Consider the following 27,537-nt stretch of genomic DNA (forward strand, 5'->3'; position numbering starts at 1 on the left):
CATTGATATAGTGAGCATAACGGAGACCTGGTGGAATGGAGAAAACCAGTGGGATACGGTTATCCCTGGATATAAACTATATCGGAAGGACAGGGAAGGACGTATTGGTGGCGGAGTCACTCTATACGTGAAAGAAGGCATTGAATCCAGCAAGCTCGAAACCCTAAAAGAGGCAGACTCCTCCACAGAATCGTTGTGGGTGGTGATACCATGCCCCAGGAGGGACTTAATACTGGGAACGATCTATCGTCCCCCTGATCAAAATGCTCAGGGAGACCTTGAGATGAGATATGAAATTGAGGAAGCATCCAAACTAGGAAATGTGGTAGTAATGGGTGACTTCAACTACCCGGACATAGACTGGCTGCATATGTGTTCCAGTCATGACAAAGAAGCAAAGTTTCTAGATATTCTAAATGACTATTCCCTAGACCAGTTGGTCATGGAACCGACCAGAGGGACGGCAACCCTGGACTTAATCCTCAGTGGGGACCGGGACCTGGTGCAAGATGTAAGTGTTGTTGAACCGATTGGGAGCAGTGACCACAGTGCTATTAAATTAAACATACATGTAACTGGCCAATTGCCAAGAAAATCCAACACGGTCACATTTGACTTCAAAAGAGGAAACTTCACAAAAATGAGGGGATTGGTAAAAAGAAAGCTGAAAAACAAAGTCCAGAGGGTCACATCACTCGAAAATGCTTGGAAGTTGTTTAAAAACACTATATTAGAAGCTCAACTGGAGTGCATACCGCAGATCAGAAAAGGTACCGCCAGGGCCAAGAAGATGCCAGCATGGTTAACGAGCAAAGTCAAGGAAGCTCTTAGAGGCAAAAAGTCTTCCTTCAAAAAATGGAAGTCTTGTCCGAATGAAGAAAATAAAAAAGAACACAAACTCTGGCAAAAGAAATGCAAGAAGACAATAAGGGATGCTAAAAAAGAATTTGAGGAGCACATTGCTAAGAACATAAAAACCAACAACAAAAAATTCTATAAATACATTCAAAGCAGGAGACCATCTAGGGAGACGATTGGACCCTTGGATGATAAGGGAGTCAAAGGTGTACTAAAGAACGATAAGGAGATTGCAGAGAAGCTAAATGAATTCTTTGCATCTGTCTTCACAGTGGAAGATATAGGGCAGATCCCTGAACCTGAACTAACATTTGCAGGAAGGGATTCTGAGGAACTGAGACAAATAGTGGTAACGAGAGAGGAAGTTCTAAGCTTAATGGACAATATAAAAACTGACAAATCACCGGGCCCGGATGGCATCCACCCGAGAGTTCTCAAAGAACTCAAAGGTGAAATTGCTGATCTGCTAACTAAAATATGTAACTTGTCCCTTGGGTCCTCCTCCGTGCATGAGGACTGGAAAGTGGCAAATGTAACGCCAATCTTCAAAAAGGGATCCAGAGGGGATCCCGGAAATTACAGGCCAGTTAGCTTAACTTCTGTCCCTGGAAAACTAGTAGAAAGTATTATTAAAGCTAGATTAACTAAGCACATAGAAGAACAAGCCTTGCTGAAGCAGAGCCAGCATGGCTTCTGCAAGGGAAAGTCCTGTCTCAGTAACCTATTCGAATTCTTTGAAAGTGTCAACAAGCATATAGATAGAGGTGATCCAGTGGACACAGTGTACTTAGACTTTCAAAAAGCGTTTGACAAGGTACCTCACCAAAGGCTTCTGAGGAAGCTTAGCAGTCATGGAATAAGAGGAGAGGTCCTCTTGTGGATAAGGAATTGGTTAAGAAGCAGAAAGCAGAGAGTAGGAATAAACGGACAGTTCTCCCAATGGAGGGCTGTAGAAAGTGGAGTCCCTCAAGGATCGGTATTGGGACCTGTACTTTTCAACTTGTTCATTAATGACCTAGAATTAGGAGTGAGCAGTGAAGTGGCCAAGTTTGCTGATGACACTAAATTGTTCAGGGTTGTTAAAACAAAAAGGGATTGCGAAGAGCTCCAAAAAGACCTCTCCAAACTGAGTGAATGGGCAGAAAAATGGCAAATGCAATTCAATATAAACAAGTGTAAAATTATGCATATTGGAGCAAAAAATCTTAATTTCACATATATGCTCATGGGGTCTGAACTGGCGGTGACCGACCAGGAGAGAGACCTCGGGGTTGTAGTGGACAGCACGATGAAAATGTCGACCCAGTGTGCGGCAGCTGTGAAAAAGGCAAATTCCATGCTAGCGATAATTAGGAAACGTATTGAAAATAAAACAGCCGATATCATAATGCCATTGTATAAATCTATGGTGCGGCCGCATTTGGAATACTGTGTACAGTTCTGGTCGCCTCATCTCAAAAAGGATATTATAGAGTTGGAAAAGGTTCAGAAGAGGGCAACCAGAATGATCAAGGGGATGGAGCGACTCCCTTACGAGGAAAGGTTGCAGCATTTGGGACTTTTTAGTTTAGAGAAAAGGCGGGTCAGAGGAGACATGATAGAAGTGTATAAAATTATGCATGGCATTGAGAAAGTGGATAGAGAAAAGTTCTTCTCCCTCTCTCATAATACTAGACATTCAAAGAAGCTGAATGTTGGAAGATTCAGGACAGACAAAAGGAAGTACTTCTTTACTCAGCGCATAGTTAAACTATGGAATTTGCTCCCACAAGATGCAGTAATGGCCACCAGCTTGGACGGCTTTAAAAGAAGATTAGACAAATTCATGGAGGACAGGGCTATCAATGGCTACTAGCCATGATGGCTGTGCTCTGCCACCCTAGTCAGAGGCAGCATGCTTCTGAAAACCAGTTGCCGGAAGCCTCAGGAGGGGAGAGTGTTCTTGCACTCGGGTCCTGCTTGCGGGCTTCCCCCAGGCACCTGGTTGGCCACTGTGAGAACAGGATGCTGGACTAGATGGGCCACTGGCCTGATCCAGCAGGCTCTTCTTATGTTCTTATGTTCTTATGTTCTTATGTTCTTAACACCTCCAAATGCATGTACTGACATCTGGAAAATTCTTGGCAGCTGGTTTGGATAACCAACTCTGTCAGTGCTATAGTAACTCCCAATGTCGCAGTCAAGACCTATTTATATTACCTACTATTTCTTAAAATCAAGACAACCATTATAGGATACAAAGCTAATATTGCATGTTATTGGGGGCAGCATAATATGAAATCATCCATTTTTGAAAATCTCCCATCACTATGTCAATTCCTCTCTCCTCCCATCCAAGTGTTTGCAAAAAAGTGTTTGCTTCTGCTATGGCAACTGGAGATTTCTGACAAATTATTTCCTCAGTGAAAATGAGGTGGTTAAAAACAAAAAAGGACAATTATGTGAAGATCCAGTGATGGATTGGTAAGTTAAGAATATATATTCACTAATAAAAGGTAAAGGTGTCCCTGCACTTATACTGCGAGTCATTCCCCGGCCTTTCTTTACCCCCCAGCATATGCCGGGTACTCATTTTACTGACCACGGATGGATGGAAGGCTGAGTGGACCTCGACCCCTTTTACCGGAGATTCGACTTCCTCCTGCCATTGGAATTGAACTCCGGCCGTGAGCAGAGCTTTGGCTGCGTTACCGCCGCTTACCACTCTGCACCACGGAGGGTGCACTAATAGGCAAAACAAAATTGGGGTTTAAGAATGTATCTATAGCCAAAAGATATTTCTATCAAACTTTTAAAAGCTGGGAAATTGGGTACCTATAGTGAATGCAGGAGACCTGACCTCCTTTCTGAGATATTGTACTGCCCTACAAATTTGTAAAAATGCAAATACAATTTGGGTTGGTCTTTCACAGTCCAATCCACTTCCTGTGTAGCTTGGAAGAATTTGGTAACATGAGCATATGGTGATTAGTGGCAACACCTGCCATCTCCAAAAATGGGAAATTACATTTTTGTTTGTTGCTGTTCTTCTTACTTTGCTTCTTTCCCATGTTACTACTGTTTCTACAGAGAATCTAACCTAGAAAATTATATTTCTCTCATTATTCATCCCAGAAATCTGTGTCAAGTTTATTTTTATTAATTTCAAAGCCTTTTTATTGGACAATGTCATATGTTGGTGAAGATAGCCTTTTGTGTTTCAAACTGGAGGTTAGGTTCTATTTCTGTTTTGGGTGCATTAATAGTTGAATCTGAAACTGCACTTTGATGTAAAATTAGGCTGATTACATTGCTACTTAAGCAATGACTCTAGCTGCTGGAAAAAACAAACTTGTCCTGCCCAAGATGCATGTTTTCAGTCTGCTATGCTTAAACCACTTAAGGCAAGGTGGGCACGGTCAATTAAAAACATAAAGCACACCTAGAATTTTGCTAGAATATATTTCACTTCCCACTGTTTTATCTTGTGCAAACTGAGACACTCCTCATGTCCATTGGAGTGGAATAGTCAGTACCGTTGTTCCACAATTGGAGTTTTTTTTAGTGTTGGAAAGTGTTGCTGTCCTTCACATAGTCACAGAAACAGAAACAAAAGAAAATAATTTACTAAAGGAAACTTCACTAAAATTGTAAAGTAAATCAAATATATTTAAAGTGACTATCTGAACTACATCAACTGCCTTAATATTGTTGCTTCATCCCTGCTAAAACAAGATAAACACAGCACATCTTGTTTCTATTATTTGGGCTGATTGCAGGTGTTGCCACCACTCACCATATGCTCAGAGGCACATGTTACCAAATTCTTCCCAGCTACACAGGAAGTGGATTGGACTGTGAAAGACTAACCCAAATTGTTTTCTGCATTTTTATAAATTTGTAGGGCAGTACAATATCTCAGCGAAGAGGTCAGGTCTCCTGCTCCCCTGGTGCATTCACTAGAACTGTCCAATTTCCTTGCTTTTTAAAGTTTGATAGAAATATCTGTTGGCTATAGGTATGTTCTTAAACCGCAAGGTTTTTTGCCTATTAATGAATTTCTCTGCTTTTTAATCTGGGAGGTAAGAAATGGGATCCTGTGTACGTTTGCTAAGAATGGATCGATCTTTTGCATGCTCATTGAGTTCAGTGGGATTTACTCCCCTGCAATCATGCTAAGGATAGGTGAAACTGACCACAGGAGGATGGCGAGGAAGGGCAGGGGTAGGAGAGGAGGAAGGAGATGAGGAAGGGCAGAGGGAAGGAGAGGGATGGGAGCAGGAAGAAGGGGGAGGAGAGGAGGAGGGCAGGTTTGATCATTTGCATGCTTATTGAGTTCAGTGGGATTTACTCCTGTGCAATCATGCTTAGCATATATAAAAATGACAATGGGGGAAGGAGGAGAAGAGGGAGGCATGAAGTGGTCAAGCGACAAGGAAGAAGGGAGGAAGAAGGGAGGAGGAAGGGAGAGGAGAAGGAGAAAAAAGGCAGGCCTGATCATTTCCATGCTTATTGATTTCAGTGAGATTTACTCCCCTGCAATCATGATTAGGATAGGTAAAACTGACCATGGGGGAGGAGGAGGGTGAGGGGAGGGGAAGGAGGGGATTGGAAGGGGAGGGGGAGAGGCAAAGGGGGAGGGAAGGGGCAAAAGGGAGGTGATGGGAGGGAGGAGAAGGGGAGGGCAGGTTTGATCATTTGCATACTTATTGAGTTTAATGGAATTTACTCCTGCACAATCATGCTTAAGTTAGATAAAACTGACCATGGGGAGGAGGAGGGGGAAGGGAGAGGAGGGGAGAGGAGGGGGAGAGGGAGGAGGGGTGAAGGAGAGGATTGGAAAGGGAAGGGGACAGGGAGGGGAAAGAAGGGGCAAAGGAAGAGGCAAGAGGGAGGGGATAGGAGGGAGGAGGAGGGCAGGGCAGGTTTGATCATTTGCATGCTTTCTGATTTCAGTGGGATTTACTCTTGTGCAGTCATGCTTAGGATAGGTGAAGCTGACCTGGGGGAAGAGGAAATGTTTTCCAAAAGGAAAACATTGTGAACAGTATAATTCTTTTTCAGTGTTCCCCCTACCTTTTTATTCTACAGCAGGCACATGTAGCCTCCCACATCCACACCAGGCCTTTATTTCACTTTAGACAGAATGCTGGGAAATGTTGTTAGAGAAGGGTGCTAAGAATTGCTAGGAGACACCCTGTTCCCCTCACAGAGCTTCAATCAGAGGAGCTGATTGTTACACCTCTCTGGCCACTGGAGCTCTGTCAGGGGAATAGGAGTCTCCTCTCAAGCATCCTTCACAAACTACACTTCCCAGGATTCTTTGGGGGAAGCCATGACTGTCTCAAAATAAATAGAGGTCTGGCCTGGGTGTGGCCCCCTGATTAGGCAAGCCAAGCAGCGGCAAGTCTGGCTTTTAGACCATTGACAGTTGGTTCTTACTGAGCATGCCCGGGTTTATCATTGACTGTAATGCTAAAAAGATGAAGGTCAGAGTATGGGGCAAGGTCAGTAATAGGATTACAGGTACTCTGTGAACATGGCTGATTTTTAATTAATTTCAACAAATTAGAAGAACTCTGACAGAAAAAAGTCCAAAAGGAGTCTGGTTTTTTCTCTCTCTTTTTGCATTTTGAACTCTGTTTTGTGTATCACCATGAAAACTTAGAGGGCTGTTAAGCAAGCATTTCTGAGTTCAGGACTATAAGTTTTGTAAGGTTTTCTTTTGAAATGAGCTTATGTAAAGCATCAGAATGGCATGGGGTATTTTCAATTTAACATTGCGGAATGTGAAAATCCATGCTGGCTATAGTATACAGCCACTCTTCGGTGTGTGCCATATAAAACGTCCATTGTCTACACCGAAATGGAGGGAATTTATGCAATTGTATATATTACTCATTCACACTTCAGTAAGATTGCTACCATACTTCATACTAAATTGTTTCCCTCCACAACCAGCTAGCAGTGGAGTTGGCTGAACCTTCGAGAATAGAAATAAGGTCCACCCTTGTACTTAAGTAAAGGTTGCAATGAGAAAATTCAACAGATTTCCTTTCATGTTTTCCTATCAGGGACTGAGAAGGAATATTCTTCAAAACGGATCTTTTCTATGGTAGGGCACTAGAATATGAATAGTATGGACCAGTCGCAGCTCATTTGAATATGGAAGGATAGAACATTGGTGATGATGACCAGGCCTATGCCTTCCCCAGTTCTCCACTGCTTTCTGGTGATGACAACTAGGAAATAAACTGGGCACTAAGAATGTATAGATATAACACTTGCTTTGGTGAATCAGGACAATTGGTCTCTAACAGTAGCTAATCAGATGCCTCTGAAAACACAAGTAGGGTAGATGTGGTAATTAAAAAGACTGCATATGCCATGACTTGACTAATAAGGAATAATGCAGTGGAGGTACTTGAGTAATCTAAACCCAAATGGATTTTGGAAGATCTTGCCTCAGTTCAGGGGACTGAATTACATGACATATAGCCCTGCAATTCCATGGGCTCACAACATATTCCCAGATTATAGAATGATATTCCTGATGAGGTGCGCCTCGCGCCAACACTTATCTTTTTGGCGCCAGGTCAAGACTTTCCTTTTCTCCCAGGCATTTTAGCATGTGTTTTTCAATTTTATTTATTTATTTATTTATTGTATTTATATACCACTCTATAGCGAAGCTCTCTTTTTAAAAATGTGTTTTTAAATTTGTATATTTGTTTTTAATGTTTTTAATTGTTGTAAACTGCCCAGAGAGCTTCAGCTATGGGGCAGTATACAAATGCAATAAATAAATAAATGAATAAAATATTTAAATGACAGCATTTGCCAGAAAACAGATTTTTTTTTAAAAAAAGTAACATTGTTCTCTTAAATCTTATCCCAGATTCATATTCACAGTAGTTGGGAATTCTCCCCCTTTCCCTCTCTGATGTGTTTTGGTGAAATTTTGTTTTTTGAATAACAACATTCTGAAATGTTGGGAACCAATTTTGAAATGAGATTTGCCCACTTCTTTTTTTAAAAAAAGATGTTTCTCATTACTACTTGCAGACAAAAGTGCAAGTACAGTTCTAGCTTTGTTTAGAAGACCATTAGCATTACTCTATCATTAGAAGTATTGGGAAGCAACTTAGCTTGCACTGAAGACTGGTGTGTCTGCATGGCAACGAGTAGATAGAGCAGCCTTTCCCAACCAGTGTGCCTCCAGATGTTGTTGGACCACAATTCCCATCTTCCTGACCATTGGCAATGCTGGCTGAGGCTGATAGGAGTTGTGGTCCAACAACATCTGGAGGCACACTGGTTGGGAAAGGCTGAGATAGAGTGAGGAACCTCCATGGTTATTAGACCGTCCCTTCCCTTCTAACTTGTGATGATCCTTCCAGTGCAAGAATGATACTGTTCACTTAGCGTTACTGACCCTACTTCCCTCTGTTTCTTTTGCTCTTCCTCACCCTTTTGGATCTGTCTTCTCTTGAGATGCAGGAACAAGCATGCCTTGTTGCATCTCCATCTTAGTTAGCCAGAACTAAGGATCTTTCCTAGCAAACATGTATTTCCTTTAAAAAATGCCAGTTTATTGTTTTCTTATATCCAGTGTGATTGTATCCACGGTAAAGTATGCTCCTTTAACAGGAATTCTGCTAAAGTTCAGCTTCTGCCAAGCATTCAGCTCCAATGCTAACATCTGTATCTTGCTCTTCCAGAACAAAGAAGCTATTCCTATTCAGTAATGCCAAATAGTATAATCAACATACCTTCCAATGAGCAGCTGACAGGTATTTCTTGCACTCACTGTTGTAGGGCCAATGCCACCATATAAAATAGCCAGATCCTCTATGACATCAGTACCTGGTTGGAAAAGGACTTTCATAGCAGAATTTGTCACTGACAATGCATTTTTTCGGCGCTCAGCTTGACGGAATGCTGACACAAATTCATCCTAGCCAGAGCAAGGAGAAATCCGGTTATTTTACCTCCCCCATGTTAGTTGCTGTGGAAACACAAAGACATTGTTCCTAGCTTGAAGGCATTCCATGTAGGAAACAGTGAGGGTTAAATATTACATTATTCATTTTTTTTAAAAGTGTACTTACCCTCGCCACTTGCAGGGCCTCAATCTGGAATGTGTTTCCAATCTGGATCTGGGCCCTGCTCTAGTTTCCTGCTGAAAATTGTCCCCTTCCCAGGCTGTTATTTGTCCCTGGGTGTGTGCAGTTTACTACAAGAAGCACATTCAGGGAGGATTTTTGTTGAGAAGCCTTGCAAGGCCTCCATCTAGATCAGGGGTATATTCTCGACTGGAGCCCCAAAGCTCCAACATCTGGGGACCCAAGGCTGAAGAACAGTGGTCTACATGTCCTATCAAACTCAACCACTTCCAGTTGTCCTTTCATTCTTGCTGTATAGGAGCAGATTAAAGGAGGGACTTGAAGTCTATGGCATCACACCTTCAAACATGGCCCATTTAGCCAACCAAAAATATCCAGATATCATTGTTTAAGAGCAACCTCCTCCAATCTGATGCCCTCCAGATGTTTTGGGCTACAACTTCCTTCAATACCAGCCCCAACAGTCAGGGTTGGGAGTTGTAGTCCAACATCTGGAGCACATCAGTTTGAGGAAGGCTGGTTTAGAGAGATAATGAATGTGATATGACTGCCCACTGCTGAAGGTACTATTGCTTGCCCTATTATCAATGCTGTCCACAGGTTTTGAAGGTTTTTGTAGTTCTTCAAAAACCTGTAATACCTATTTACCAAGAGATAACAGTGGGAGAAAAATAAATGAGTGTGTACATCTTGAGATGCTTGAGAAATTTGTTCTTTGTAAACTCCAATAAGAATTAAACTGATCTGAATTCTCTATATGAATGTGTGTATAAATGCAGTTGTCCTTTGGATTTCACACTTCTGATTTTTGTGATGCAGTACTCAGCTCAAAAAACATACCAATGTACATATAAAAATGTGTATTTTGTGGGGGAAATGTCCTTTAATTTTTTTACATTTTTAAATGTTTTTAATTTTTGTACACATAAATGTGGAAACTGAACAGACCTATGAACACATGGATAGTCCATGAACAGGAAATAGATTGATTCATCTCTATGTACATCATGGATGTATATGGCATTACTTGAGTAGTAACAGCAGCAACACTGGGAGGAATGGGGGGAGGACTTAAAACACTGTTGTCCCTCCAGTGCATACCTTTTGCCACCCACCACAGAGAAGACAGAATCAGGAGCCGATCCTGACTCAGGCTCAGCAGCTGTGGCTTGCATGATAAGAGATATCCAGAGTTTCAGGTTCTATTCTAGCAACCAGGGTGGATATATTTCCCCAGCGGTGGTGACCAAGTCAGTGAGAAATGAGGAACCAATCTTTTGGGATGTCTCTTCAGGAGTGGAATGAGAGCAAGGGTGTTATACCATGATGCCTCCTATTGGAGGGCAAGCCTAGGTTGTTGCTAACCTTCTACTGAAAGAAGAGGATTTGTGAATTTGATGTCCAGAAGACAGATGGTTAAATCCAAGTGAGATCAGGAGGGACTCAAGAGTTTGTATACTTGTTTGTTTTTAAAAATTCTGGTGCCTCTGTTCCCAGTTCCTTGTAAATACTTTGAGAAGACAACTTAGCCTATTTGCAGCTCTATTTATTATTTTTACCATATGTTTTGTGTATTGGTGTATTGCTTTAACTAAGTATCCTATCTCTGTGGATTTTGTGAAGGCTTTTAATGGTTATAGGGTGGGGGCCATTTGAGACATCAGTCTTAACTAGGGATGGAGTTCAGTTCACATTTAATCAAATTCACACTCTCTGAAAGGATATAAGAAGTGAAACACAACACTCCTTTGAAATTTGCATGTCTGCCTTTAGTGATGCACTTCTCCAACCAATGTTTACAAAAATGCATATATTAGGAGGAAATGTGCATATTGGTGAAAATAACATACAAAAATACATTATATTAGGAGAAATTGCTTGCAATGTGTATTAGGAAATGTGTATAAACTGCAGACAAAAATATTTTTATGAAAATAAATTCACACTAAAACGCTGAAGACTTTTCATGAGGATTTTTTGAAAGTAGCAAATTGCTACAGAACTGAATTTAAAATTGGAAAAAATGAGAAACCAAGAGAACCAAAATTAACGGATACTTCCATCACTAACACAGCTGGTATAGCACAGTGGGGAGGAGAGCCTGGCTGGGAGTCCAGAGTCTGTGAGTTCAAATCCCCGCTCATGTCTCCTGGGTGTCAAGGGCCAGCTAAAGATCACCCCCACAGTGAGTGGCTCAGGGGTTATGTGCCCTGCCACCTGTGCAGGTGTGGGCAAGCTGCATAGTCCGAAGGAGCCCAGTTGCCTCCCAGCTAGCAGTTGCGGACAAGGAAGGGGCTGGCTTGTGCAACTGTGGCAAGCTGAGCAGGCCCTAGCCAGCTGGGGAGGACTAGCCTCAGACGGAGGCAATGGTAAACCCTCTCTGAATACTGCTTACCATGAAATCCCTATTCATAGGGTCGCCATAAGTCGGGATCGACTTGAAGGCAGTCCATTTCCATTTTCCATTCCATCCCTAACTGAACATGAAAGTATAAATATAATAAATAAACAACAGGGAGCAACAACTCTATCATCTTACCTTCAACCCTCATTGGTCTCTAGACAATTTATATGTGGATTTTTCAAGTGAATGAATACTTGGAAATATGTTGCCTATCTCGAGTTTTTGTTGACTTGTCATCAATGTGCCTCCATGGCCTGATTATATGTTGAGATTTTGTTACAAGAATTCTTGTAAACAAAGTGTTCAGTGATGTAGAAAGCATCTTAGGTTTGAGGTGGGGTGGGGAGGAAGAGAAAAAACACACAACTTACTTTCTTTGAGAATGGAATAAAAACAGAGACTATGACCTCTCTTGGTGAAAGGTCTGCCTGTGGCAATCCTGCAAGGAACTCATCATTCAGGGGAATCTGTCGTGTTCCATCTGATAGAGAAAAGAATACTCTTTAGAGAATGTGCTCTTAACAATTACTGATCATATCTACCCCATGTAAGAGAAAAATATAGCCAAAATATTTCCTGCATCCATATGAGATCTAGGCGCATCTTATCGGGCCTCTTCAAATACAGATCTACCCAACAGAAACATTTGTATGAAGGGTGTTGGCAACTATTAATCATTCTAGCCATTCCAGATGAGTGAACTGGAACTTCTGTTCTCAATTTGTAGCCAAGGCAGGGCACTCAGAAGCTTTACAAGATCAAATCTGCACACTTGTCAGTTGCTTTTTGCTGGTGATAAATACAATAAACTTTCACTTGCTTATTATATATTGCCTGTCTGGGCAATGTTATATATAACAGACTTCATTTAATATTATGTTCACTAATAGGCAAAAAACCTTGCAGTTTAAGAATGTACCTATAGCCAGCAGATATTTCTATCAAACTTTAAAAAGCAGGGAAATTGGGCAGCTATAGTGAATGCACCAGGGGACAGGAGACCTGACCTCCTCTCTGAGATATTGTACTGCCCTACAAATCTGTAAAAATGCAAATACAATTTGGGTTGGTCTTTCACAGTCCAAACCACTTCCTGTGTAGCTTGGAAGAATTTGGTAACATATGCCTCTGAGCATATGGTGAGTGGTGGCAATACCTGCAATCAGCCCAAATAAAAGAAACAAGACATGTGCTGTGCTCCAGTTTGAAACACAGGAATGTCAGGCATTATTTCTAACAGTCATCATTTGTATTTGTAACTGTTATTTCATTGTACATATTATCAGTCTACCCAGTGCAGAAATATGTGTAGTGGGGAACTTTGCCTTTTACCTATTGATGCCAAATTGAGAATAGCCTTCCCAGCTGCCAGGACAGGGTTCAAATCCCAGGTTGATCCTCTGCTTACAATGTGTCCTCCTAAAGACTAATGAACAATGATATCAGTATTATTACAACTAAATTATGTATAAGCATACAGATTTAAAAGCAATTACATTTATAGATCTCTGAGCTTTCAATTTATGCATCTCTCATCAAATAAATGTAATAGATTTATTCAGCAATAACTTAAGTGATCAACTTTCAGACAACCAAATATACACCTTGTATGAAGGAGCAGTCAATGCAACTTATTTATCAGCATCTCATAAATCCAGACTTTTCTTTATTCAGAATAAACCTGAATTTTCCCTTTTCAACATACCTAGATGTTTTGTAACATCTTCCGGCATTCTTTCATCTTTCTATGCTAGTATCATTCTGTTTGAACAGCAGTATCAGTGTTTGTGTGTGTGTGTGTGTCACATGGGTATCCATAAAGCATGTACCATTAATTTCCTTACCTATGTGTTTCTTTATTGCTGATTCCCTTAATCAAAATTGTGGTTATTATAGTACTGTAGGGTAGACACTTGGGGCTGCATCCAATAGTAAGTCACTGTGGAACAACTTGTTGACAGAATGAAACTTTCCCTCCAACTCCTGCCCCTACAGAACTTGTTCTGCTTATGCAATGACTTAGTTAGATTCATCCCTGGGAGCTTAATCCACAAAGTTTTAAATTTTTTATTTATTTAAACAGGAGAGTGGAATGACAAACTAGGCTTGACACAGAGTTCCATGTCTTGCTTCCTTACTTTATAAAATGAAAACAACCCTTGGAAGACTGCAATTGACAATGGATGTGTGCGTGTAGCTAGCAGATTTCCCTTCCAGCCATTTTCCAAATAATAACCACCTAGCTGTTTTTCTCTGCATGGTTCCTTGGCATTAATGAGACACTAAAGCGTTTCCTTTTGCTCCTTAAAATAAAAGATTTGTTTGTTTATTGCATTTATATCCCACCTCTTCTCTAAGGAGCTCAAGGTGGCATACATGGTTCTCCCCTTCCCTATTTAATCCTCACAACAACCCTGTGAGGTAGGTTAGGCTAAGAGGCAGTGACTGGCCCAAGGTCACCCAGTGAGTTTCATGGCTGAATGGGGATTCGAACTCCGGTCTCCCAGGTCCTAGTCCGACATTCTAACCACTACGCCACACTTGCAAATTTTTTCACAGATTTGGTGGTATGAGAGATTCCTAACTAGCAGGCTGTGACTTTTTGATTGGAACTAGCAGGTGGGTTTGTGAATCACTAGTCTAGATGAAATATAATCTTTGGCATCTCCCACTTGGCCTTTGGCTATGCCGACTTCGCCTTCAGAGGGTTGGCAATGTAAGAATCTGGCCCTTGGGTCAGAAAACGTTCCCCACCCCTGAGATACAGGAATGGCCTCCTCATTATGACCAGACCTTGCATGTTAGGAGTGGGCACCATGTGGCCAGTTTCTGTTCTCCAAAGGTTGGAAGAAATGAGGGAAGGCAAGATGATTCAGATAAAGCGGGGTTCTCATAGACTATCGTATCTACTCTTCCTCTCCCCACAATTGCTGCCCTGGGCTCCTGCTGGGAGGAAGGGCGGGATATAAATCAAACAATAAATAAATAAATAAAATAAAAGACCTGTTCTGTTATTGCCAAATGTTGCTTTTTAGTGATCCACCTGAGTTCTGAAGTAAGAGGAAGGGCAGTCATGGCAAATGCTTAGCAGTACTATCAGAGTAGTTGATAACATGAACAAAAATGGTGTCTGGGAGATTCCTACTATAATGTTCTCACAATGTTCCTACAAGAGGAAGTAATATGTACCTCTTCAAAAGTAACAAGGTGGGGAACCTACCGCCAAACTCCTAATCTGTTCTCCAGCAAGAGTTCTCAGTTGCTTCAACAGAGTATGGTAAATCTTTGTCTTTTCCATTGGGAATTCTGGGATAATGGCTAATAAGAAGTCCCTTAGCTGGGCAAAATGGGTTGCTGCACCTATCACGATCCCTGGAGCCAAATGATTTTCAGAAGAGAAAAAGCACTAATGAGCATGTTTAATAGTCATGGTCTGCAGTCAGAGTTGGTGTTAGAAAAGGCATGGGGGCAGCAAATAACTGATACATGCAATCCAATACACATTTCCTCAAGAATAAACCCAAATGTGTTAGATGGGACTTATACCCAGATGAGCACGTATAGGGTCGAATCCTTAGTGAGAAACCATGTAAATAATGTGTATACATTATATGTCAAAGGACTATGTGAAACATTATCTGCTAAATATATATGCAAATAAAGGTAGATGAAAACACAATATCTAATATGTGTGTATCTGTCCACCATCTGTCATTGGACTTGCCAAACTTAATAATGGCAAAGTCCTATTGAAATCAATGTTTTTATAGTTAGTCACAACTAGTTCCATGATTTCTGTGGGACAATGTGACTAGTCTTAGCTGTGAGGAGGGTCAGTACCTTATTCAGTAGAGCCCATGAGTTAAGAATTATTGCTTGCTCATATATACACATGATGCATGTACAATGCATGCATTGTTTATTATTGTAGTAAAATATTCAGGACAGTCTATTGTCAACTGAACTAAAACACTGATTCCAAATTGTTGCCCCAGTGGCTTTTTAGCAACATACCATTGTCTCCGACTCTGGCAACGTGCAGATCTGGAATCCGAGTAGGATGAAGGAGAAGGGGATGATAAACACCAAGAAGCTTCATATCAAGTCCTAACAGGGACAAAATGAGAATGAGATGTCAGAAAGATGAACTGCAAGCAAGGGAGCAGAAGCAGCAAATGAAGGATCAGCTGTTAATGGAGTTCAGGGTAGTTTAAAGTGAAAAAAGCAGCAGGAAAGTGTGTGTGTCTGTGTGTAACCATTCCTCTGACCACTGCTTTCCCTTCTGGAATCCTCCATCCTCAGCTCTTGTTTGGTGCAACCCACCACAGCCGCCACCGCAGCCGCCACCGCAGCCGCCACCGCCAACACTACATCTAATTCCACCCATATTGTGTTCATCTCTGAGTTAACCATTTAAAAATTCAATCTATATCTATGACCGTCACATCTAGCTAGCCCCTGAAACCAGGTGAGGATCACATTATGAATAGTCTCCTGCATTAAAAAACAATGTTTTTTTTACATAGAAAGCATTCAAACATGAGGTTCCATACCTCGTGTCTGCTCTATTACAGTCCATTGTACCAGCTCAGGACTCTACTATCTCATTCTGCTGCAAAGTTTGGTCTGGCAGTCAAAAAGTCACCTCACATCACCAGACTTAACCTGGAGTGTTCTGCATGAACAGTGAGCAACTCAATGCACTGACAACTGCTACATCAGGCTTCTATTTCCAGTGATATTACTAATGCAGAAACAATTGCCCAAACCAGGAGTAGCCCACATGTTGCCCTCCAGATGTTTACTGGACTATAATTCCCATCAGCCCTGACCATTGGCCATGCTGCCTGGGGTTGATGGGAGTTGGAGTCCAATAACACATCTGGGGGGAACATGTTGGCTATCCCTGGTCTCTCTCTGTGTATGCATGTAAACAGATATAGATCAAAGTTTTGGTGCCCATCTGGTAGCTTTGTCTCATCTTAAACTTTCAGTGGCTTCCACTACAGATGTTACATCATGCTATGCACACTCTGAACGGATTATGTGACAGGCAGGGCTCCATTTACATACCTACACTTGTATTTCCTACAACAAGAGGTGCATTTGGGTAGTTAGCTTTCAGGTTAAGAAGCTCTTGCAGAGATGCAGGAGAAATCCATGTAGTTCTCTCTCCATTGAAAAGCAGGGGTCTTCCTTTGATCTCTTCAGCCACTCTCTGTGAGGAAAAGCAACATGGATGTAGCATCACACAGTGTTGATGGACACACAAACAGATGTTTCAAGGAGAACCAACCTCTCTTTAATGCTTAATCGTACTTCATACCTAAGTAAGACATTTTGTACACTGTTCCTAGTGTACATGTAAGAAACCATGGCTTTTTTGTAGTTTTGCTTTTTGTGCAGCCACAATGTACGGCAGATTATTTTTAGTGTGATAAAATTTACATGTATTTCTACCTTTAAAAAGTATGTACAAAAATAATTAGAAAGACATTTTCAGAAAGTTTTCAATAGTGTTGATAAGGAGAGCAATGGGCAGGAATACAAAAATGCCGTGATCAGAAAACATGGATATGAAGTTGCTATTTTTTTATGCTCTAGTGAAGAAGTCTAAAGGCCAAGGCAGGAAGGCAATTGGGGAAAAAGAACCCCATGTGTCCCTGGTAACCCTAGTGAAGAAGGGAGGCAGTTACAGGGGAGACCTGGCTGGCAGTCATGTGTGTGTGTGTGCCATTGGCTGGTGCCAGTTTGAAAGCATTCCATTAACTTAACAAGCTGGCATCAATTCGAGTTTGTTCTTTATCCACTAGCTGCTGCTTTACAGGTAGACTTCTCTCTCTCTCACTCTCACACACTCACACACTCACACACTCACTCACACACACACACACACACACACACACACACACACACACACACACTTCAGCCTTTCCCCTGCCTAGTGCCTGCCAATTCTTCTGTTTAAATGCACCCCTCCTCATGGCAGTTCTAAGTTCTCGGTACTGATTATCCTTCTGGGACAGGATTCAAGATTGGAACATGGATCATTTTCCAATGTGTTAGAAGGTTTAAACTCCCCTCCATCCTGCATATTGAGCCTCCCGCCATCCCCAATCCCTGCATTCAAGTTAACCATATTTACTGGTATAACATGTAGTTCCCACAGCCTCCCCAAATCAATATGATACATGTAGTAACGTGTAGACTAATATGCCCTGACAGCTTAATTTAGGCTCCTTCCCAACAGGCATGGATAAAAGACTTATCTCCTACCATTAGTTCAGGAGGAAATATATAATCCTGGGTTGGATCAATGGGATGGAATTCTTCAGGCTTGCATAGTCCTGAACACATCTAAAGGAAAATAAAATAAGATTTAATTTCAACATATACGGGAAGCACAAAAGCAGGATATAATATACCTCCAGGGGTTGCCAACCTTTTTGGGACTATGAGCACATCTGGAATTTTTAAGGGAGTGCCACGGCTCTTCACCTCCATGGGAAAGACAGAAAGAGCAAGTTAACAGTCACACCCACATAATTTGCTTTTCAAAGGGTCTTGGCAAAGGTCAGATCCAGCAGAATTAATAGATTTTCTCAAATTTGCAACAAGGGGTTCCCAAAATACCACCAACAAATAAAAGCTTACAGTGGTAGATTGCATGGGTATAATCACAGACCTATGATCTGATGGTAATTTTGAAGGATCCCTTGTAAAAATAACAAGGATCCATAAGAATCAGTGCCTCGGTTCTGTTTTTGCACTATGGCAGTGCTGGAAAGCACCAGATCTATAATTTTTAGAGTTCAGTCAATGGAGCCAGATGCGACCTGAGACTGTGGTAGTGGCAGGGAAACTGTGAAATGTAAGCAATTTCAAGAGGATCCAGGTCACTGCATCTGGCATGTGTATACGTGTCCCCCCGTGCCCATTTTCCTGATTCCTGTAACCCCCACCCCACCTTCCTCCCTTGGCAATTCCATTTTCCTTCTCCTAGTCTGTCACATTGCTCTCCTTTCCTTCCTTCCTTCCTTCTCAGTCACTCTGCCTTCTGTTCAACTGTTCAGGTGCTGATATGAAAAGTGTTGTTCTTCCAAATTCCTCCTTCAGCATTATGTACTTTTCATGATTAAATCATTAAGGGGTCAGTGAGTGGTGTCTCAGATGAGTTCACAGTCACCAGGAAAGACTTCTAGGGCACCATCATGCCCATAGGCGCCACATTGGTCATCCAGTCCAGTGGTGAGAGTGTCAGACAAGGACTTGGGAGACCAGGGCCTAAATCCCCACTTAGCCATAAAGGTCGCTGGGACAATCACCAGCTCTCATCCTAATGCACCTCACAGGGTTCTTATAAGGATAATAATACAGAGAGGGGAGTATTATGTAGGCTACTTTGAGCTCCTTGGAGGAAAGGTGGGATATAAATGCAATAATAAATGTTTCTTACATATACAGCAGTTCATAGCAATGAAGAAAGCAGCTGCAGTTTTTAATCAGCTTTACCAGGTATCTTCTTGCAAATTTATTTATTTATTTATTTATTAAATTTATATACCGCCCGACTAGCAATAGCTCTCTGGGCGGTGAACATAAAATAGCATAAAAATACAATGAATAACAAAATAATACTAAAATACAATCAACAATCCAATACAATAAACATTTTTAAAAGTAAATCAGTGTAACTTAAAATGCTTCAGAGAATAGGAAGGTTTTGACCTGGCGCCGGAAGGAGAGCAGAGTTGGCGCCAGGCGTACTTCCTCGGGGAGACTGTTCCATAGTTCGGGGGCCACCACTGAGAAGGCCCTAGATCTTGTCATCACCCTCCGGGCCTCCCTGTGAGTTGGAACCCGGAGGAGGGCCTTCGTAGCAGAACGTAGTGCACGGGCCGGTTCATATCGGAAGAGGCGTTCCGCAAGGTATCGTGGTCCCGCACCGTATAAGGCTTTATAGGTTAATACCAACACTTTGAATCTAGCCCAGAAACATATTGGCAACCAGTGCAAGCTGGCCAGAACAGGTGTTATATGCTCGGACCTCTGTCAGCAATCTGGCCGCCGCATTTTGCACTAGTTGTAGCTTCCGAACTGTCTTCAAAGGTAGCCCTACGTAAAGCGCATTACAGTAATCCAAACGTGAGGTTACCAGAGCATGTACCACTGATGTAAGGTCCTCTTTACTCAAATAGGGACGTAGCTGGGCTACCAACCGAAGTTGGTAAAACGCATTCCTAACCACCGAGGCTACTTGAGCCTCAAGTGAGAGGGAAGAGTCTAAAAAGACTCCCAGACTACGAACCCGGTCCTTTAGGGGGAGTGTAACCCCGTCCAGGACAGGGTATATATCCACCATCCGATCAGAGAACCCATCCACCAACAGCATCTCAGTCTTGTCTGGATTGAGCTTCAGTTTGTTAACTCTCATCCAGTCCATTGTCACGGCCAGGCAACGGTTCAGCAAATCGACAGCCTCACCTGAAGAAGATGAAAAGGAGAAGTAGAGCTGCGTGTCATCAGCATACTGATGACAACGCACTCCAAAACTCCTGATGACCTCTCCCAACGGCTTCATGTAGATATTAAAAAGCAGGGGGGACAAAACTGACCCCTGCAGGACCCCATATTGGAGAGCCCGCGGTGTCGAGCAATGTTCCCCAAGCACTACCTTCTGGAGACGACCCGCCAAGTAGGAGCGGAACCACTGCCAAGCAGTACCTCCAACTCCCAACTCCGCGAGCCTCTCCAGAAGGATACCATGGTCGATGGTATCAAAAGCCGCTGAGAGATCAAGGAGAATCAACAGAGTTACACTCCCTCTGTCTCTTTCCCAACATAGGTCATCGTACAGGGCGACCAAGGCTGTCTCAGTGCCAAAACCGGGCCTAAAACCCGATTGAAATGGATCTAGATAATCGGTTTCATCCAATAGCGCCTGGAGCTGGCCAGCAACCACCCGTTCCAAGACCTTGCCCAGGAATGGAACATTCGCCACTGGCCTGTAGCTGTTAAAATTGTCTGGGTCCAAGGAAGGCTTTTTCAGGAGTGGTCTCACCACTGCCTCTTTCAGACAGCCCGGGACCACTCCCTCTCGTAAAGAGGCATTTATCACTTCCTTGGCCCAGCTACCTGTTCCATTACTACTAGTTTTTATCAGCCAGGAGGGGCAAGGATCCAGTACCGAAGTGGTTGCACATACCTGTCCAAGCACCTTGTCCACGTCCTCGAGTTGAACCAACTGAAGCTCATCCAACAAAACAGGACAAGACTGTGCTCCGGACATCTCACTAGGATCTACTGCTATAACTTGAGAGTCTAGGTCCTGGAGGATACATGAGATCTTATTCTGGAAGTGATCGGCAAACTGATTACAGCGGGCCTGAAAAAGATTCCTTGGGATGGCCCAGGGTTCACAACTAAGGGCCAATTCATACAGCCCATTTAGTTTGTGGTAGCCACATTTTTCAGCAAACCTGTAATAATGGTGTACAGATGCGGTAAGTCTACCGCAAACCAGTGGCGACACACTGAATCCAGCCTGCATTAGCTTTTACCACACCCCGTCCTCCAGCTTTGATGGTGTGATGTGCCAAAAGCTGAGTTTGGTGTGTAGTGGCTGCATTCTCATGATCTTTCTCGCCACAAGCTAAGATAGGCTGATAGAAATCAGCCTGCGTTGATCAAAAAACTGCAACTGTCATTGTGAGGATCATGTGAAGCAGACCTTAATTAAGAACACAGGGCCATTATAAAGGAAGAACTACATTATATGGCAAAGGGATTAAACAACTAGAGATACTTAGATTACTGAAGTATGAACTTTCAGAGTCAACTGCTTGCTCACTTTATCTGTTAGACTGAATGCATCTCTTGAATATGGCACCTTGCAATCAACAACATGGAGCTGTTCACACAAACATACGTGTCTGTGAGCAGGCATGGAGCCAGCAGATGGCCTGATCAGGTACCAGACGAGGGCCCTGTAGCTGGCCTTGTCACTGGCTGAGGGCCCCTGAATCTGGGAGGGTGGAGCTCCTACTCAGCAATCCCCACCAGCATTGGGTCACAGGCCACAACCAGATGGCGGTGCAATTGCAGAGCAGGAGATCTACTCTCCTAGCTGACATCACTCCCACATGTGCACAGCCAGCAGGCACTTAAATATGCTCAGTCACTTCACCTTGCGTGTCAGCGCACATGCCTGCCATTACCCAAGATGGTGGCAGTGGCAGCAACACAACCCTGCTGTCATCTTGGGTGATGGCAGGCATGCGTGTTGACGCAGGAGGTAGGACAACGGGGTGTATTTAAGTGCATGGGGGGAGACAGGGGCCCACGGTGGACTGGTGATGGCCCTATCTGTGAGCACTGAAGGTCTGCACAGGCAGTTCTCCTGGACTGTGCAGCTCTCTGGGACACCACAACTACAGCTGGTCTGGGGCACTGTTCTTCAACTTGGGTCCCCAGATATTCTTAGACTAAAACTCCCACCATCCCCAGCCAGCTTAGCCACTGGTTAAGGAATCATGGGAGTTGTAGTTCAACAACATCTGGATACCCAAAGTTAAAGAACACTGGTTGCTTCAGTTCAAAGTTGTGCAATGCTAATGTGTTGAGCCCCAGCTCTCCCAGGAGGATCAGGGAGGGGAGTCGGTCAAGCCCCAGCTTCCTCAGATAGAGCAGGGAGAGGAATCGGGGTAGATGAGGCTTTCAAGGACAATGAGGGAGGGGGTGTAGTTGACAGTCTGCCCGTTCCCACGGACAGTTCTCCTGCCAAAGCAGACCTCACTCCACCCACAGATGCCCCAACAGAGACATTGGGGGATGACCTGGCATGCGTGCCAACTCCACACACACCCGGACTCCCCGCCTGGCACTTCAAACGCTTTCCCGCCTCCTGAAGCCGAGCCGTCACCTATCGAACCTGTACTGTCAGATGAGCTGGTGGAGGCTCGCCCCTCTTCACCCCGTGCGAGATGCCACAAGAAGCGGGTCAGTGAGAAGGTGAGACTTTGCAGAAGTCAGAGCTTACGAGTGAAGACCTTCCCTACTTAAGGCAGCGCCCCCCTGACTTGGTTGCTGAGTCAACTTTCTTCACACGCTGCAGAGTACGCCTAGGTAGCTTAGTTAGGGACTGTAGTGAGTTAGCATAGCTAAGTCTATGAAACACACTGCCTTTGAAGTAACCGTTACTCTAATAAAACAGGAATTAATTCCAGTCTCATCTCCGTCTCGTGTCTCGCACTCTGGGCAGGACATAATGCTAGCTTGGATTTCTGGCCCAAAGAACCGCATGCTTTTTATCTCTTCTTGGATACAGTCTGTTATTTGGAGCAACTGGGCTGTTCCTCACACTACAAATATGCTGACCACAATTCTGTTCACAAGCATGTATATTATTATACAGAAACACTCAGCTGCGATGAGTTGCAGCTCCCTGTTGAACATACACTGGCGGTGACTGCCCAATGGGCTCACTTTTACATATCTAGTGAAATGTATTACTGGTTGCATAACACACAAGCAAGACTTCACTGCCTCAACCATGAAAATCAGATGGAAATAAGGCTTTAGGGAAAATAGCCCACTGCCTGAAACAAGGAGAGTGGATGACAATGGACAGATAACAGAAGTGAGGAAATCATGCCAGATTTTGACCACAGGCGAGGGAGATATTATATTTGCATGATTATAATAATAATAATAATAATAAATTTAATTTCTTCGTCGCCTATCTGGCCAATGGCCACTCTAAGCGACTTACAAAATTATTAAAATACAATTAATAAAATACAGTAATACAATAAAAACAATAGATCTACAACAACAATATTAAAACTAGGTAGGAGGCATTACAATTATATCGATTAACCCTCCCCGGATACCCCGAAGGCCTGCTGAAAAAGCCAGGTCTTTAAGGCTTTCCGAAATACATTTAGGGAAGAGGCATGCCGGAGATCTTGTGGGAGGGAGTTCCAAAGAGTGGGGGCCGCCACTGAGAATGCCCTCTCTCTTGTACCCGCCAATCTGGCTGTTTTTGTTGGCGGGATTGAGAGAAGGCCCTGTGTGGCTGATTCCAATACAAATTGCACTGCAAGGCTGTGCATACACAACTGTTTCCTCTGTATCCAGTGTGCCCAAACCACTTGTTTGTGAGGCGGCGTACACGCAATGTTAGCTATAATCCATATCTATCCTGCTGTTTCTTACGAAATTCTGCATTTCGATATTTTTCCCCTATACCAGCATTGATCCAAATTGAGAAAAAGAACAACCTAGCTGTGTTTTAAGCCAGTAATGAGTACACAGCCATAGTAACAGCAGAGAAATCTCTCTCTCTTGAAGCTGGTGTGATTTTTATGGTCTACACCAGCATTTCTCAAAGTTTTCCAACTCTTAATCTTCTGTCCCTATCTCCAACTCAGCCAGCACCAACCATCTGGTCTGCCAGAAAGATCCTTTTATTCAGTCATGACACAAACCCAGTATTGGCCATAGGAGAAAAACAGCACAGGACATAGCATTAGAACAAAGTATCAGCGCTTTCTTGGGATATTTCTCAACAATGGAAGAGCATTGGTGGAAGAGTATCACTGTCATAAGTGCAAGGGGGACTGATCAGGGACCATAACGGAACATTTAAACCACTCAGGGTAGAAACACACTCATTGTTCTGCCGGTTCCAGTGTGTCTCCACCTCTTTTTCTGAAAATGGGGGCACGCAATGCTAGTCAAACCCTGCCCATCTTTTACTGTAAAACTTGGTGGGATCAGCTTTTTTTTTAATTGCTTCAAATAGATTTCCAACTGATTGTCAGATCAACCTGTTCCCCCTCCAGATGTGGCCAATAGAAACACTTTCCTGTAGGCAACTAGTGTGCTCACAGCCTCAGTCCTTGGCTGTTTGAACCTGCCTCAGATTCCTTTTCCTCCCTGGAATTCCTCAGAACTTCTTCTAAGGCTGCAATCCTATACCCTCTTACCTGGGAATAATGAACATTGAACGTAATGAGATGTCTGAGTAGACATGAATAGAATTGCATTGTAAGTATCATTACTGTGCATGTAAACTGGGGCCCACCTAGACAACGCAAGTCAGATGTTCTGCAGGCATCATATTGGCTTTGATGGGTTATAAAATCATATGGTGGATGATCTTTGTCTGGACAATGTCACCGTCATTTAATTATTTGAACTATAACACATTCTACCAAAGTCTAAATGCATTAGAACAGCTTTTCTCCTTACTCTCTTTAAATGACATTAATCCCTATTTTAAAACAAATAACTAAAGCTCTTTACAGAGTAGTCTACTGTGCCAGCTCAAGTTGTTCTCAGCTAAGATTAGCTACCAAAATCAGCAAACACCCAAATACATTGGCAGATTTTAGGACAAGTGTTTCCTCTGCAATGTTGCACAATAGAGTGGTGAGCATATTTTACTTCTCTGGAAGAAATACAAGCCAAATTTAAGCTATTCACTGTGTTCTACATTCATCACACAGCTAATGAACAGATTGTGAATATTACATAAAAACTCTTTGTCAGAACATGCCTTATTGTGAGATGGTTTTAGAAAGGGGGAATGCTAACAATTGAAAAACTTTCCACTCAACGATTATGTTACACCTACTGTGTGCATATCCATTGTGGGCCAGAGTTAATCTAATAAAATTCCACTTGACAAGGTAGCCCAGCCACCTCTTCCTCTGGAAGTGATGTCTGTGTTTTTAAGAGTTCCAAGGCTGGAAGATGTTCCACAGATCTGGATTCTCCGTTACAGACTCTCAGTAGAACTCTGCAGCATTGAGCAAGCATAATTGCTCAGTGTGAATGTTGGTTACTGTAAACCACCCAGAGAGCTTCGGCTATGAGGTGGTTTATTTATTTATTTATTTATTTATAAATAAATAAATAAATAAATAAATAAATAAATAAATAAATAAATAAATGTGAGGGGGATTTTAGGTGTTGGTGGAGATTAAAAGCATATTTCCCCTAATACAATATATTTTTGTATGTTATTTTCACTCATATATATATATATATATATATTTATGCACACACCTTAGTATATGTATTGTTGTACACATTACTTATCTGGAGAGCTACACTGCAAAACTCAGAGAAATGCAAATTTTGAAGGATGGCTGTGGTTCGCTTTGTGTATTGTTTCAGAAAGTGTGAATTAGCTAGGTTCACCTTCAAATGCAAACTAAATCAAATTTCTCCCCATCCCTAGCTGGAAGCCATGGCATCATTGCAGCTCAAGGAAGTGTATCCACAGGACTAGGAGACAAGTGTTTTCTTGAGAGGTGGTTTTACATATCGAGTCCAACCTCTGACAGTGATAGCTAAATGGGAAAAGAAGGGGTATTATAGAATGTGTGATTTTTACAAAGATGAATCTCCAGTAACACTAGTTCAACTTCAAGTTGATATTGGACACTTATTGATTGATTTATTAATTTTATTATTTGATTTATATCCCACCCTTCCTCCTGGCAGAAGCCCAGGAAACTTAAATGTGGAACGTCTTCAGTTATGTCAATTGCAACATTTTCTTATGGACTCAGGCATTTGGATACAAGTCACCAGGCGTCTGACCAGGTTTGAGGCTCTTACTGTTAATGTTGGCCCTAAAAGCAAAGGAGTGGTCTCAAGTATTTATAAGATCTTATCAGAAACTACATTCGGCCCTCTTACAGGATTGAAAACAGCCTAGGAGGCAGATATGGGTGAACAAATTGATGAAGTGAAATGGATAAATCTCTGGTGTTCCAGACCAGTGAAGTCAGTGTTGACCTGCATAAGGGAAAATACTTTAAAAAATTAGCCATAGATGGTATAGAGCTCCAGTACAACTATCACACATGACAGCTAACACAGCACTAACAAGTTGGTGTGGATATGGTGCTAGAAGTGTAGTGTCCTCAAGTAAAGCTGCACTGGGAGTAAATGTTTATGGAAATTTGTATTATTCACGAACCTTTACCATGTACTCCACAACTATTTTATTATCTATATTTGAACAGAAAAACATAACAATTAAATCCAAGGACCTTGGAATATTTTTACTGGTTGCTGCGAGACAGACTATTGCCCAAAGATGGAAAACAATGCACAGTTTAAACACTGAAACTTGATATAGAAACTCTAAGATCAAATGTTACCATCTTAGGAACAATCCCTCATAACCTGCGATCTCTATAGTGTGGATCTTCCTCAACAGCATTCTGCAGTATCCTTAGAAATTTGGGCTGCATGAATAAAATGCAATATAGATTACATCGGATTGTGTACCCTTGCGACAAAATTGTATCCATGTGTTTGGTGGTTGTCCTCTCCTTATTTTGTTTTAGATTTTTTGGTTTCTTTTTTTGGTGGTTGTTGCTGCTGCTGCTGCTGCTGCTACTACATTTTTGTTACTTTTGCTCTCTTTGTATATGAATATAACCCAATAATTTTTTTTAAGTTAACCCTGAGGTGAACCCAATGGGACTTGTTCACTCATATTTATTATTAGATTTATATCCCACCCTTTGTGGTGTAGTGGTTAAGGTGCTGGACTAGGACCTGGGAGACCAGGGTTCAAATCCCCACACAGCCATGAAACTCACTGGGTGACCTTGGGCCAGTCACTGCCTCTTAGCCTCATGAAAACCTATTCATAGGGTCGCCATAAGTCGGAATCGACTTGAAGGCAGTACATTTACATTTTCCTCCCAGTAGGAGCCCAGGGCGGCAAATGCAAGGATAATAAATGTGCAGCTTACCCGGTTTCCCTCTCCCGAGCATGACGACGGATGTTCTCTTTCACTGTCTTTCTCTTTCTTCTCCTCTTTATCCATGCAGCATTTCCCACTCCCGGCCAGAGGGCAGCATTCCTAAAGAAAGAACTCAGTAATACTATGGAGCGTTCTCCAATTCCAAGAAACCATCAAGGTTTTAAGGCTGCAAAGCTAAGTACATTTATTTGGAAGCAGAGCCTGTGGAATACAGCAGGATTGGTTCATTTATTATTTGCTGCATTTATACTATTTCAGTGGAAAAGGCTATCAGAGCGGCTTGCAAATTTTTTTTTTTACTAAGAGTACTTCTGACTGAGTAGACATGCACAGGGGTGCATTTGAAAAATACATGCTTGGATGTTTGTTCACTTTT

At 42.4% G+C, this 27,537-nt stretch overlaps 1 protein-coding gene across 2 annotated transcripts in view; it reads right to left on the reverse strand.

Moving 5' to 3' along the window:
* Positions 1–27,537, reverse strand: part of LOC133376271 (aldehyde oxidase 3-like) — a 95,897-nt gene that overhangs the window by 56,144 nt on the left and 12,216 nt on the right. For both annotated transcript variants that reach the window (XM_061608057.1, XM_061608056.1), the window contains 8 exons: positions 27,150–27,260; positions 17,644–17,724; positions 16,441–16,585; positions 15,382–15,474; positions 14,588–14,739; positions 12,700–12,793; positions 11,739–11,848; positions 8,610–8,794 (listed from right to left, as the gene is read on the reverse strand). In XM_061608057.1, coding sequence (XP_061464041.1) covers positions 8,610–8,794; positions 11,739–11,848; positions 12,700–12,793; positions 14,588–14,739; positions 15,382–15,474; positions 16,441–16,585; positions 17,644–17,724; positions 27,150–27,260 — 971 coding nt within the window. The remainder of the gene's footprint in view (positions 1–8,609; positions 8,795–11,738; positions 11,849–12,699; positions 12,794–14,587; positions 14,740–15,381; positions 15,475–16,440; positions 16,586–17,643; positions 17,725–27,149; positions 27,261–27,537) is intronic.

This window comes from Rhineura floridana, chromosome 2 (genome assembly GCF_030035675.1).
Source record: "Rhineura floridana isolate rRhiFlo1 chromosome 2, rRhiFlo1.hap2, whole genome shotgun sequence".
NCBI classification, from domain to species: Eukaryota; Metazoa; Chordata; class Lepidosauria; order Squamata; family Rhineuridae; genus Rhineura; species Rhineura floridana.